The sequence below is a fragment of the Hypomesus transpacificus genome, chromosome 23 (genome assembly GCF_021917145.1).
Source record: "Hypomesus transpacificus isolate Combined female chromosome 23, fHypTra1, whole genome shotgun sequence".
In the NCBI taxonomy this organism is placed as follows: domain Eukaryota; kingdom Metazoa; phylum Chordata; class Actinopteri; order Osmeriformes; family Osmeridae; genus Hypomesus; species Hypomesus transpacificus.
Window position 1 is genome coordinate 15,663,714 of NC_061082.1, and position 15,506 is coordinate 15,679,219.

General features: G+C 43.1%; 1 protein-coding gene across 1 annotated transcript in view; it reads right to left on the reverse strand.

The window, feature by feature from the left end:
• Positions 1–2,364: 2,364 nt before the first annotated feature.
• itgbl1 (integrin, beta-like 1) overlaps positions 2,365–15,506 on the reverse strand; it is a 39,033-nt gene continuing 25,891 nt past the window's right edge. The window contains exons 8-11 of the mRNA XM_047047375.1: positions 13,589–13,705; positions 7,082–7,228; positions 6,301–6,414; positions 2,365–3,232 (exon numbers count right to left, since the gene is read on the reverse strand). Coding sequence (XP_046903331.1) covers positions 3,144–3,232; positions 6,301–6,414; positions 7,082–7,228; positions 13,589–13,705 — 467 coding nt within the window. The 3' untranslated portion in view covers positions 2,365–3,143. The remainder of the gene's footprint in view (positions 3,233–6,300; positions 6,415–7,081; positions 7,229–13,588; positions 13,706–15,506) is intronic.

Genomic DNA, 15,506 nt, shown 5'->3' on the forward strand with positions numbered 1-15,506 from the left:
GAGTGGTGTATACATATCACTATCTTATCCCACTAGCGGTTAGCTCCGCCTACTCTGGTTGAACAGGAAGTTTTTTTTTCTTCTTTAATGTGATTCCGGAGCGTGGGCTCTAGGAATATCTCTAGGCCTTGTAGGTCTCTGTCCAGCACTCATTGACTCCTCCAAACCATGGACTAAGCTAACCCGGGCTGCGGCAGCCATTTTAGGTAAACATCTACTGTAGGTTGAAGTGAAGCATGGCTGAAAATGAGTAGATGCCATCTATACTGGCTGCATCCACATTGGTCCGGCAAACTAAAGCATGGGCAAGGTTAATATTGTGTTATATTCTTGCAGCAGTGAGGCGAGGGGAGGCTTATATGATGTAACATTTTCATTGTATTAAAAAATATGATTATTTATATATATAAATATATATGTGTGTATATATGTATATGTATATAAATACATATAAAAACATGACTTTTTTTATTTATTGAGATTTTATGAAAGGATTTTCTCCTAGTTTAGCATGAAGGGTCCAGCACTGCTCATCCAGGCCTGTCATGTGCTTGGTTAAGATCTTGACCCTTGACCCTGGCATGCAAAAACATAGTCCCCCAGTCCCCACTGGGCTCAAGGTGCCTCTGCCACCCACACCTCCAGAAGAGAAACCAGTAGCATCGTCCAGTCAACACCACGTCCAGCTCTTCAAATTCCTGACACTTTAATGACCAAAGTATTTGCATCCCAGAAAAAAAAAGAATTGGGGGGGGGGGGGGGGGGGGGGGGGGGGGTCTGATTCAGAATCTAATTTCATTTTTTTTGTCTCTCTGTGACTTCACTGTATGGTCCTCCCTCACCAAAAGAATCTCTTTGATTCTCTGCTGGCCTTCTGATAAGTGTGTAAGGTCATGGATGGTGACTGATTATTTGTTCTTTGTCGTGAAGGGATACATTCTGTTCACGTGCATGTATTTCCACAAAGCAAACTGTTTGGGAGAAGTTCAGACATCTGATAGGTGACAAGTCAGGCTTGGAGTTAAAGGGAGCATGTTTGTAGGCACACAAACACTCATAATCTAGAACATCATAATGCTTTTTGTTTTCATTTTATCATAACTGTTGGCAATTTATCAAGGTTTATCTAAATCTATTGACATGTTTAAACTAGTTTGTCTTGCTTTGTTGATTTTCCTAATAGTAGGTAAGATTTAGAATGTTAAGTAGGCTAATGCTACCGTATGCTACTAAATGGCAAATATATTTATATTTATTTCATGAACTTTTATTTCTTACTTTGGGATGAAGCACATTATTTCAACTTAAAGATGTGACTGTACAAAGCTATTTTAATGCTATTACGACAATTAATAACTAGTTACAAAGGAGTTAAAACATTCTTTCTGTTCTATTTAGGGCTGGTGTCCCTCTTCCAAATTAAACTTATTTTGACATCATTCTCCACTTAATGAACTCCATAGCCCAGGTGACCAGGGCCATTCAGACCAGTTGACTGGTTTGTTAAAGGATTACTTTATTTTTGTAAATGACTGATGTAATTGTACATTTCTGTTGGAGCTGTCTGGCCACCATGTTGTATCTTTGTTCATTCGTTCGTTTGAATCATGTTGTATGTGTGATGTTGTTTCCCTGGTCCTTCAGTTGCCATAGAACATTTTGGCTTGTTTTCCTGTTTCTCAGTGGATTTTGTGTGAGGAGAACATTCTAGCAGAAGCAAGGATCTATGTTTATCTGTGTTTCTGGGTTTTTTCAGCCTCTGTTTTGGTATGTTGTCTCATCTGTTGCATGGGGGGAGGATGGCATTGAGGAACTGTGCATGTAGTAGGCTATGTGTGTCAAGAACTGTTGGTATGTACCGCTAATTTTACATACATATATGCAACGAGTTTGTCTGCACTGTACAGTTTGTGTTTGGTTGTATACATATATACAACATATTGAATAAAATATTTATATAAAGGTGTACTGTTATGTCAGTAACATACTTAATGCAATATAATGTGCAGTATATTATTGCAGCCATCATTTGGATGGGAAAACTAAAACAGAGAGGTTGGCTATCAAGTAAAAAGCATGAAAAAGGCCAAAGTAGAATGTTCTTAATGAAGTCCTAGCATTCAGGCAGGGCTGAGTTCCAACGTCATTGTGGCTCATATCAGATCTCTGAAGCAGCTTTCACAGTGACGTGTGACATACAGCATGCCACCCCCAAGCTTTATTCTCTTTCAGTCTACCTTCACATTTAAACCATTTCCCTTCAATGGGTTCACAATCTAAGAGGGGGTGGGGAATTCATGTAACTGGAGGTTTACATGGGTGTGATAGTAGTGTTTTGCTTGTTTTGATAGACGGGAAATGAAATAGTCACTACAGAAAATTATTTATTTTAAAAGATGTACCATTGCAAGTATGCCCATCAGTTATGTCATGTAATGCTAGATTTAAAAACCATAGGCCATGGTTACAATCCCTTGCCTTGTTTTCATGCAAAATGATGTCTCCTGCGGCACATTCAATGTTTTATTATTAAAAAGAAAAAATTAAGACAAAAAAAGCTAAAAAAGACACTCCTGACTTGCGAGCAGGGTGTACCTTGAGTCCAGTTTGTGGTGGCGCACTTTTAGCTAAAAATACACAGATGGCCAGAAAACTCCAAAACATTACCATCCACACAAACCACAGTTAGAACAATTGTATTAATAATAAAACATTTTCCTTTTTATTTTAACGTTTGGATTATTTTAATGTACCTGCATCTTATAATATGTAGCTTTCTGGAATATGTACGCATTCCTATATAAACACATTCTCATACATATAGTTGTATTGGAAACATATAAAGGGTTACATTGTAATGTGTTTTAAACAGAAAAACAGCTTTTTGGCTTCCACAGTTGTTTTTCTTGCATAAAAATCACAGTTTTAATGACGATAATTTGTAACCAGTACAATGAATGCTGTTATACAAAGTGATATGCAGATATCTGAATGAAGAATTACATCCCATTTTTGGCTTAAGCTTCTCTTTTCTTCTCCACTTCATCGTTCCCTCCATCCTCTCCTACCCAAGGAGGGCCAGCATCCTTTCTTGGTCTCTTTTTCTCAGGCAGCACAGTCTGTGTTTGCGACAGTCCCCTGTGTCAGTACTCGGCCCCTACCCAGATCTCGCATGCGTTGCCTGTCCAGCCGTCCCAGCAGTCACAGTTTCCGCAGTTGCAGACTCCATTCCCTGCAAGCAAAGGTGAGGGAAGGAACTGTGAATTGAGAGAAAGGCTTCATCATGGCAGACCTTTAATAAGATGCCACTCTTCATGCTCTGGTCCCCTGACAGATCTCCACAGTGGGGTCTAAAGCCAGCCTCTGGTACTCCATACTCTGGTTCCCCAGGCAGAGCTGCACAGTGGGGTCTAAAGCCAGCCTCTGGTACTCCCTACACCGGTCCCCCATGCAGAGCTGCACAGTGGGGTCTAAAGCCAGCCTCTGGTACTCCCTACACCGGTCCCCCATGCAGAGCTCCACAGTGGGGTCTAAAACCAAGCTCCAGTAATGCTGTGCTCCCAATAAACCCTGTCCCTTATCACACAGATTGAACCTTGATTATGACAGATTCAGGTGTCACCCATACCCCCTTTCCACCAAAGTGAACCGGGAGCTAGTTCGGAGCTGGTGCTAGAGCCAGTTCGGAGCTGGTTCAAGAACGGAGCTTACTAAGAACCGGTTTGCTTTTCCACGGGCGAGAGCCACCACAGAGCCACGTCATTACGTCACTGTATACGTCTCATATTTCCCAGCAACGCTAGCGCGGTAGCGCCAAACACAACATCAACAATGGCGGACGTTTCGTTGCTGTTGTTGCTCATGGTTTTGCGAACCCACATCGGCATCCAAACACGGCGCATCCGACGTGTTTGTTCATCTCGCCATTTGTGTAGACCAATTATCACCCTACGTCACACAACTGTCAAGCAGTCTCAACTGCGCATTTCGGTTGTAAAATACGAACTTCTCCCCGGTCTATTACACTTGGAGTGTCGATCAGGTCATCATATATCTCTGGCCACTGGATTGCAGGGCTTGATATTAACTTTGAGACTCTTGGCCTTTGGACAAATACATTTACGTTTCACTTGTCTATGCACAAAATTCACTTGACCCCGATACCCTTAAATGGCCTGACCAAGTGATCAGCCAAAACTAGCCTGGCTAACGGAGGTCGCTTTCTCAGGCAAATGACGAATTAAACAGGCTTGGTTAAAGAAATCCGAGATGCTGGCTATCTTCATCAGGCTCGTATCTACATTAGGCAGTCCTCCCTGACGTTTCTGGTATAAAATTGAGTGAATCACAACATTGTGCACACTGCCAGTGAGCGAGTCTGACTGAGGCTAACGTCAAAACAGTGTAACGGGGACGCAGTCTCACTCATGGCCAGTTTGAAAAAATCAGAAAAACAATCGGACCAGCTGGCTAAAAGCAGAATTCCCAGATCTCTTGAAAGCTGTCCTTCGCGACTTTTAAAATGTAAAATTGACTGTAAAACTGTAAAATTATGAACTGTTAAATTATGAACTTAGTGACATGACGAAGACATGGTTGCCACTCGACTTCTGTACTGGTACAGGGCAACATTCTCACTCAAATTTCAAGACTTTCGTGACCCAAATTAGCAGTTTAATCAATAAAATAAGCACATTTTCAGCAACTACACTGCCCATTTCTCGATACATTTTCATTCAGATTCTGATTTACAAGTACCGTTTAGCTGAAATATGAATTGTAAAAACTTAGCAATGGCGGCCAAAGCGTTTTGTTGGTCACGGTAACCCCGCCCCAAGCGGTTCTTTGTTGGTTCGTAAACTAGACCAGCTCCGAAGTGGTGCTCGTTGCGAACCACGTACGAACCACGTACAAACCACTTTTCCGGTTCCCAGTCTGTCGAAAGAGGAAGAACTGGTTCGCGACTAGGCATCGGCTCCGAACCGGCTCCCAAAATGCGTTGGTGGAAAAGGGGTACCAGTGTAGTTCCACAGTGTGGAGGCTCCACGGCAGTTTGCTGAGGGAGACCTGTTGCAGACCTGACACAGCCCCTCATCTAGCAGAGCACACTCACCACTGGGCTAGGCTGGACCTGTGTTTACTGCACTGCAACATTTCTTAACCAGTAAGAGTAAAGCGAAAAGGTTTGTGTTCAGTACAAAGTGTCCTTTATACTTCAGATAATGTCACATTTGAATTTAATGTGGCATACAATATAGCACATCACACTTAAGTGAAAAATAAAGAAATTACTGTATACAAAAAGGAATTATACTTTTCAGGATTGACTGAAGCTGACTGGCACTATCCACTAAATGAAGATGTTTTAGGAGTTAGTTGACCATACATGTATTTCGTTTTCACAACCTAAGTAGTCAATGTTCTCAAATACACAAAACAATTTTTGATGGTGAGTGAAAGTAGAAATCGTGTATTCCTTTGGAGTTTAATTTTCTATCAATTCAGGTCCAAAAACGATCATCTTTGGTGCATGGAATTAACCAGCAGGCATTTCTAATACATTGAATTTTCCACATCACTCATTAATTGTATGTGTAATTAGAATCATCTGCTTTGAGGAATGCATGAAATTCCCCAAAGCAGAATAAAGCCTCAACAAACTCAGCAGACAAATGTTTGCATCATTATAATTAAAGGTTGTGTGCATTACTGCTACTGTACCTTGGGAGGGGGTAGAGGGAAACACAATATTTCATCTGCATATTCCCTCTCTCGCCCTCTAGAACTGACTTTTCCTCGTCAAATGTGAGAAACCACAATTACAATAATCCTCATGAATATGGTAATTATGACATATGCCCTAATTATTATTATGCTAATCGGCGACATTTAACAGACATATTTATACTTTCTCTTTGTTTTCCTGTTTTTTAAATTAATGTTTGCTTCGGTTCTGCACCAGAGATGCTCTTTGGAGTGACACAACTGCTGACATTTGAGTGATGGGGCAATAAAACAGGAACTTCCGAACAGATGTCTGAACGTTGTCGGGACCAGGTGCCATACTGAATGATAAACACAGTATTGTGATTTCTACAGCAACGGAGACAGTTGTGTGGTGTGGAAGGATCTAAGGGAAGGGAGAGGTCTCTTCTTATCTCGCCGTGGTCTCTTTTTTTCTCCCCTCACTTCTCTCCCAGTCCTGACATTGGATACGTGGTGTGTTCCCTTTCATACATTTGTGGGTTTATGTACTACATGCACAGTATGTATGTTTGTGTGCAAACGGATGTTCCGTACCTGTGCAGATGAGGCCATCATGCTTGTCACACTCTCTGTCATCACACTCGCAGAAGTCCCCAGACACCCACCAGTCCTGTGGAGAGCAGATGCACCGTCCACAGTGACAGGATCCTGGAGGTAAACACACACACACACAGACAGACAAACAAACAAAAGTTTGAAAAAACTCCAACTGAAGAAAGAATCCTGACTGTTTTACATGTCAGGTTTTGGTTGACTGTACTGACATGAGCTAGGCTTTTGGCAGGCCAGAGTAATGAGTAATTTCAGCCTAACAAAGACTGACTTTGTTAGGCAGAAAAGAGCCCACAGGTCCGAGTGTCTTTGCAGACACTGGAAATCCAGAAAAGAGGGAAGGGGAGAGGAGAGGAAGAGATTATTCTTCAGCGTACGTCAAAGTGCAGCGGAGCCTAGAGAATGAACATGCTCTTCTTCATTTGCTGTCTGCAGCTGATGCCCAGCCCTCCCTTCCCTGCTGCAGCTCTCAACCCACCTACTGGCAGTTAATCACAGGGAGTACCCTGATCATAAGCGAGGAATAAATCCAAGAAGTAATGCCCTTAGACATTTGTAAACCTTACATGTATACAGACTATAAAATGCATTAATTTAGTTGGTTATGTTATATAAGTTATTAATAACTTAATAACTGAATTTATAAAATACAGAAATATTATGTCTAGCGCCTCTATAGGACATTACTGAAAGAAGGGTCAAAAGATGATAATGTTATATAATATGAACTTAATAATAATGTACAGCGCCCCAATGTAGTAACCTTTCCCGTTGCACATGACGCCATCTGCAGTTTCACAAAGCTCCTTGCTCTGGGCGTCTGTCATATCGCAGGTGCGGGGGAACTGACAGAGCTTCCCAAACCAGCCGTCGCTGCAGATACATCTGCCACATGAGCAGAAGCCATGACCTGGAGGAGATGGAGACAACGACAGGTTAAACCAGTCAGGGACGAAAGCAGGGCACATCACCACGGTTCAACTTGTCAGTGTGAACCCAGTCAAGGCTAAAATAATCAGGGCTAACTTAGTCAGTGTCGATCTAGTTATATTTCATTTTTCATTTGGTCTAGTTATGGTTAATTTAACTACTTGATGTTGTTGAATTACATGATGTAGTTACAGTTTTTCTCGATTGCTTTGGCTCAATTCTTGAAACAGAAATGACATTCTCAAAGCTCCACGTGCATTTAGCAAAATAGCCTATATGGTTCAGCACAACTACATAGATCACCTTCAAAAGGTCATATCTCACCCAAAACAGTTAACTCATGCTTCAAAACCAAATCATTTTCTCATATAAATAGTCAGTGCCCTCAAAATGAAAAGTTCCTTCTCGATTGCTTTGGCTCATCGCTCGAAAAAATTGAACATTCTCAAACCTTTAAATACATTTGCCAAAATAACCCAGATGGTTCAGCAAAACACCATGGAACACCTGCAAAGGGTCATCTCTTTCCTAAAACAGACAACTTATCAGTCAAAACTAAATCCTTCTCTCATACAAATAGTCAGTGCCCCCAAAATGAAAAGTCCCTTTGGCATTGTGTAAACACTGCAGGTCAAAATGTTTAGATGTTTTGTCAGTATGGCAGTGGACCTTAGAAATATCCCTCATGTGCACTGTGCTACAGTTACTGTAGTAGATGTTTTCTTTCCAGAATACAATGTGTCTCAATCTGCATTTACAGTGTAAATTTATTCATTTAGCAGATGCTTTCATCCAAAGCGACTTCCAAGAGAGCTTTACAAGAGTGCATAGGTCACTGATCATACAGTAACAACGCGATAGCCCCAAACATTTCGGGTAGCCAAAACATGAAGCATACATTGTGAAAAACCCAAATACAGAAAGTGCCAAAGAGAAGAACCATAAGAGCATGTAGCCAAACAAGTTACAACTAAACAAAATGAACCTCAAAAGTGCAAGAGTGCACCTGTAGAAAAGCAAGCAACAATACTGTAATGTATGCTTCATGTTTTGGCTAACCACAATGTTTTTGTGGCTATCTCATTGTTTAGGACCATTGACCTATGCACTTTTGTAAAGCAGACAGCTTGGAAGTCGCTTTGGATAAAAGCGTCTGCTAAATGAATACATGTAAAATGTAAATGTGTATCAAACAGAAAAAAGATTACAGTAATTCAAGAGTAACCTACAAGGTTTCACATCACATATTGCACTTACACTGCCATGGAAATTGTTACTGTAATTGCCATACATCATGGTTACTGTTACAGGAAATGTGTACAGCACAATATACTTTCATACAATAAGCACATCAAAACTAACATTATGTATAACCTACACTAGTAGTATGAGTAACCACAGTAAGTTTCAGGCAAGTGACCCCCTCCTAGTCAGAGTTGCAGAGGGTGCATTTCATGGCAAGAAGGAAACAAATACAGTAAGAAAGTAAAGCAAAGCTGGAGTTTCACTAGTTGTCGTCCTCACTGTCTGTCTGGCCACAGATTTCATTGACATCACATCTGATGTTCTCCCTTACGATGCAACAGGGGAAGAATTGTTGTTCATGCCGCAACAATCCCCTACACTGATCTGCTGTGACATCATCACAAGCAGCATCCATTGCCTGGAGCAGGGACCTCTGGTTTTGAGCCCGATGCTCATAAACCCTCCACCTTCATGCAGAAAAAACCTCCTGGATAGGTTTAAGGAATGGGGAGTTAGGTGATATGAGCACCATTAGCATTCTTTGATGGGCAGTGAATCCTGATGAGCGGGTGACGGTGGAAGCTTACATTGTCCCACACAATGACAAATGTAAGAAAGTGGTCTCATGTAGAGGGATAAGATCAGAGTGCAGGCAGTCCAAGGACACCAGGAGTGTCTGGGTATTGTATGGGCCAAGACTGGGAATGTGGGTGACTACACCATTCTCTGAAATGGCAGCAAAAACAGTGATGTTTCCCCCGAGCTGGCCTGGGACAAGCTCTAAATATTTGATGGAAGGATTTATACTCCTGGATAGCTCCTGTCAGCTAACTAAACTTACTGTGTGATTGGTGATCGGATGTGTCCCCTTGTTTAGTAAAGTTCTAGTTGCACCTGACAATGACTGTAAGTAGATGATCCAAGAGATCCATATTACAGTATATACTATTATGTTTTTCATGGTATTATGTGCCTGAAAGATTTTGACAGTGGAGTGAACTATTGTGCAGCTGATGATGTACACAAGGAAATTATGCCAATATGTTTTGCAGAGAACAACCACTTGACTGAGAAATAACAGTCAGTTTAGACCAGCAAGATATTTTCAATTGATAGTTGGCCTAATTGAAGGCAATTATACCTAACCATTTCAAAGATGTGCAAAATCATTTGAAATGTGTGCAAACTGTAGGCAATTGCACGTGTCATTTACAAGGATGTGCTAATACAATTGCAATTTGATTAAAGGAATGAACAATTCCAATCTGTTGTGAACAAGTGCCCAGCGGTTTGGAGGTTTGCACGTGTTGTTTTGAGAATGTCATTTCTGTTTCGTGAAATGAGCCAAACCAATTGAGAAAAACTGTAATTTGGTCTGTATGGATCTAGTGATGGTAAATGTGGTTAGATTGGATCTAGTCATTGTTAATTTAGTCAGGATAGATTCTGTCAGGGCTAACCTGCTAAGAACCAACCGCCCCACTATCAGGATTTAAAGATTATAGCACCAGTCTGGTCGGTCTGGTGAGGGTGAACCTAGTCACGGTAGGTCTGGTGAGGGTAAACCTAGTCATGGTAGGTCTGGTGAGGGCTACCTTAGTCATGGTAGGTCTGGTGAGGGCTACCTTAGTCATGGTAGGTCTGGTGAGGGTAAACCTAGTCATGGTAGGTCTGGTGAGGGCTACCTTAGTCATGGTAGGTCTGGTGAGGGCTACCTTAGTCATGGTAGGTCTGGTGAGGGTGAACCTAGTCACGGTAGGTCTGGTGAGGGTAAACCTAGTCATGGTAGGTCTGGTGAGGGCTACCTTAGTCATGGTAGGTCTGGTGAGGGCTACCTTAGTCATGGTAGGTCTGGTGAGGGTAAACCTAGTCATGGTAGGTCTGGTGAGGGCTACTTTAGTCATGGTAGGTCTGGTGAGGGCTACCTTAGTCATGGTAGGTCTGGTGAGGGCTACCTTAGTCATGGTAGTCATGGTAGGTCTGGTGAGGGCTACCTTAGTCATGGTAGGTCTGGTGAGGGTTAACCTAGTCATGCACATGGTTTTTGAACGAACCAAATCGTTTGCAAACGTTGTGTTCACCAACTTCATCGTCTGCTGCTCAAACTCTCAGAACTGGACAAACAAACATTTCTACTTGAGTCATTCACCTCAGGCTAAGTTTTAGCTGAGTTTTAGTTCATTAACGGCTCCTACTCCCCTTCAGGCACAAATACCAAAGACAGGCCCTTCTAATTGGTTAAAAAAGTGGCCAGTCTCCAGGTAATTTTAAGTGGCCGACAGCACCACAAAACTTTGATCACACACGTCTTCCTGAAGAGATGCAATGAGTGGATGATCAAAAGTCTTTCATTCAGGAAAGATATTTTGTTTAGAATCTCTGGAGGAGGGGATCCCTCTGAACTGCTCCTCCCAAGGTTTCTTGAGTTCTCCTGTGAGTTTTTCCTTGTCTTCTTTGAGGGTCAAGGTTAGTTCAGGTGCAGTTTTATGGGCATTTGTTAAGCCCTCTGTGACATTGCTTGTAAAAAGGGGTAGACAAATACAAATGGGATTTGATATACTATATATCCTATGTGGAACTAGTATAATCAAAGCTGCACAGTTACACTTAGACTGAGAGTTAGTCTTCAAATCCTGCCTGTCTTTACTAGCTTCCTCCCTGTGCTGTGACTTGGATGGGAGACGGTAGAGTAGGGCTGGGTTAGTCACAGTTGGTGTTAAGCTGTGCAGTGTGAGAGCAACTGAATGCCAGGACACGCATGGCTGCTCCAATCAGCTTGTCTGGGGGGGAGGAGTTAATTGCTTCGGAGGAGCAGAACCTGAGTCATTTCAATTACACTGCACCTGTCTTTCACAGCACACACACACATACAGACACACACACACATACACACATGCACAGGCACGCAACCACTCAACCAAAGTGTATACCTGGACTGTTGGTGTGGCAGAGAGAAGTAGAGATGGAGAGAGAAAAGAAATAGGAGAGAAACAAATGAAAACAGAGATTCTTAGCAGGTACAATAATGATGAATGAGCAGGCACACTCACACAGGCTTCTGCAACTTGTGTCGGACTGCCCAGTGGCCCAGGCAGGAAGGTTCTGCAGCCCTGGTGTGTGTGTGTGCGTGAACATGATTCACACGCGTGTGTGCGTGTGTACTGTACATATGTGTCTGAGCAGGTGAGACAGTGCAGCCCTGAGAGCCCCTTCTGGTGTTGTCTCTGCTTATCCTAATTCAATGAGGCCCAGCAGAGCACTCACATTAATACTGCATCGCCTGAAAGGAAAGAGGTTGCTGCAATGCACCACTGCTTGAGAAAGGCACAGCACACCAACACACACCTTACACAACCTCTCAAGGGGGGGTGGGGACATTTATGTGTGTGTGAGAGAGGGGGAGAGAGACAGGGAGAGGGATGGCACCTTCAAGAGTTTGAAAGTGTGTGATTATAAGTATGTGACTGTTTGAAAGTGTGCATAGGGAGGACATACAGCGATGTGGAAAGAGGTACAGCACCGTTGAAATGCTGTAAACAAGTCATGTTCCATCGCTATTTTGATGGAGATGCTGAACTTCACCCCGCCTCAAGTCTTTCGGGAGGGTTCCCCTGCTCCCAGTAAGAGGCCCGCACTGACGGACAGTTACAGAAGCACTGCTCATGCTCACAAAACAAGCACACACACAAACCTTTCTGGCCCTTAACTGAATGTGTCTCTCCTCCAGGGGAGAGAGAGGAGTAAAGGACCCCTTCTGGTGCAGGTGTCAAGGTCTGGGGCAGGAGGACCACACGCTGGATCAGCTGCTAAAACAGACATCTAATCTGGCATTGCACCCTGGATGTCTGAACAGTCAGCCTAAAGTGGTCCATTCTTACCCTGTCCTCTCCTTCTTACTCGTTACTCCTGCTCTCTGTTCTATTATATTTAAGCCCTTCCTCTGTCACCGACAACCCAGTCCTATTGACCGCTTCACTTACTGAAATTAAGAACCCAAGTCTCTAAAGCCAGGAAGCCTATCTTCCACAGTATTGGAGTTCAGATGGGTATTTGGACCTGTATTTGTGTGTGTGTGTTATGCAGACTGTGATACTCTTTACTGTAACTGTGTCTGCGATATTCGATTGATCTCTGTCCAGCCACAGGAAAAGGACTAGTGTAACAAATGTGGGTGGGGGCTTTGACTACTAATCCTAAATCAAGTCAATCTTTCATTTCCTTTCACCAAAACAACAATGTACATAACTCAACAACATTTATTGTTTCTGCCTTCTATTTCTATAGGTTTAGTCCCTTGAATATTTTCTGCCTTGTTTTACATTTCTCTTAGTCTTTTAGTGAGCCGTATGAAAATACAGAGGGAGTCAGAGAGAAATATTACTCTGTTTGGTGCTTGTTTCATTTGTACGGTGGGAAAGGTAATGAAACATCTGTTAAAAAGTACTTAACTCAAGCTAATACATTATGTTGTCAATTTGATATTATACTGGACAATCCGTTTTCAGTCAAACACTGTTTCTTATTGAAAATGCAGTCATAGTTCAGGCCTTAATCAATCTACAGAGATTTTCTTAATAATTTTTTGCAGAATCTCTACTTTGCTTTACACTACACCCACTCTCCATAGAAATCCATCGTTGTCCTGAACTCTGACAGTTTAAAGAAACACAGGCACATCTACATGAGGTTATTATGTATAATTCAGTAACTTCCAAGCAACCCCCAGTCCTCACTTTAGATGATATTCAGGGCATGACGCAGTCCTTTCTAGTACCGAGCAGAGAGACACAGACAGACAGACAGACAGACAGACAGACAGACAGACAGACAGAAAGACAGACAGACAGACAGACAGACAGACAGACAGACACACACACATACACACACACAGACAGACACACAGACAGACAGACAGACAGACAGACATACACACAGATACACAGACAGACACACAGACAGACAGACAGACACATAGACACATAGACACATAGACACACAGACAGACAGACACACAGACACACACACACACACATACAAACACAGACAGACAGACAGAGAGTGGTGAGGGTGTGTGTGTGCACGTGTGCGTCCTCACCTCCACACACATCCCCGTTGATGTCCTCACACTGGCGGTCGTCACATTCACAGTTCTTCCCGTGAACTCGGCTGTCTCCTGGCGGGTGGCAGGTGCACTGGCCACACTGGCACTGCCCTGCATAGGCACAGAGAACACCATCAAGCTCCTTTCAACATGGCCTGGCGTGTGCCAGAGCTGAGTAAACGCACGGAGGCACACCCCCGTCACGTCGAGGGCAGATCGTGTGGCGCTCATTGAGTTTATGCTCCACTTCATCCAGCCGGCTCTGGAGGAGGCGGCTACAGGGGAGACGCTGAGAGCCGCACGCTACTTAACGCTACGGCTCATTTGAGAGAGTCCACCTGCTTGAAATACTCTCTCGTCCCTCAGTGCAGACACACCTGGCACCCCTGGGAAGAAGGCTTTGAGGGGTTGTGGATGATACATTTGAGTTACCATAGTAACACTCAAACAATGTGCTTTGATGACACTCTTTGAAGACCGAGAAACGTCAAAGTCAGGACTTTCCCCAACCAAAAGCCCTGGGCTTACTGGCAATGCCCGTGCTAAGCTCGCAGCATGGCGCTCTGCCGATAGCTCAGGTGACGTGGAAGCCTTGAGGAAGTCCACCGAGCCATCAGAGACGGCCAACCGAGTCTGGAGGAACAAGCTGGAGTCTGGATGCCCAGCCCACCACCTCGCTTCCCTTCTACGCACGGTTTGAGATGAGCAACTAGTGTAGCCAGGGTGGTTGCTGATGTTGTTTTTCCCATTGAGACGGTGTCGGTCCCCCGCCCTTTTTCCAAATTCCGGCCCTCAATTATTAGGAATTATACCAATTTAATATATATTCAGCCTTGCTCACCCGTTGCTCCTCCTACTCAGTTTTCTGATAACAGTGCCACCTTTTCAGAAGTATTATCTACGTCTAAAGCTGCCAAAAACCCATACTGGAATGTTGGGCTCCTAAACATCAGATCTCTATCCACAAAGGCTGTTTTGATTAATGATCTGATGTCTGACTGCAGCCTGGACCTGATTGGTCTCACCGAAACCTGGCTAAAACCTGATGAATATTTCCCCCTGAATGAAGCATTGCCTCCTGATTTTGCGTATTCACACATCCCTCGTGTTTCAAAGAAAGGTGGTGGTGTTGCTATGTTATATAAAGCTAGCTTCAACCTCAGCCTAAAATCTGTAAATACCTTTAAATCATTTGAGATAATTTGTATGAAACCACCAACTACTTTAAAAAGGACTAATTCTACTACTGTTGCCCCCCCTCCTTCGTTTTGTATAGTTACTCTATACCGGCCCCCTGGCCCATACTCCCTCTTCCTTGAGGAATTTGCTGATTTTAGTGCTGATCTTGTGACATACACTGACAATATCTTAATTATGGGTGATTTTAACATTCATGTAGATGACCCAAAAGATCCTTTAAGTAAGGCCTTTACTGCTCTTATGGATTCCACAGGTCTCACTCAGGTGGTTTCTAAACCTACCCATCTTCACTCGCATACATTGGATTTAGTTCTCACGCGGGGAATCAAGATTAGTGATGTCATTGTCCATCCCCACAATCCTATATTATCAGACCACTGCCTGGTAACCTTTAAAATGGATCTCTGCCAGAGCCTTGGAGGCACCCAGAATATTTCTATTAGCCGCTGCTTAACCCCAAATACAGCTCTGGAACTGGCTAGTATTCTACCCGCTGCACTAGAAGCACTTGATGTCCCGAATAAATCATTAAATGCTAAAACAAGGGATCTGAATTTGGTTCTTCAGCAATCCCTAGATTCTGTTGCTCCACTCAAACCAAGGAAAAGAATAGACAAGAAACTGGCTCCATGGTATTCAGAGGAAACCCGCTCTCTCAAGAGGTCCACTAGAAAATTAGAGCATAAGTGGCGTACCACTAAATTGGAGGTTT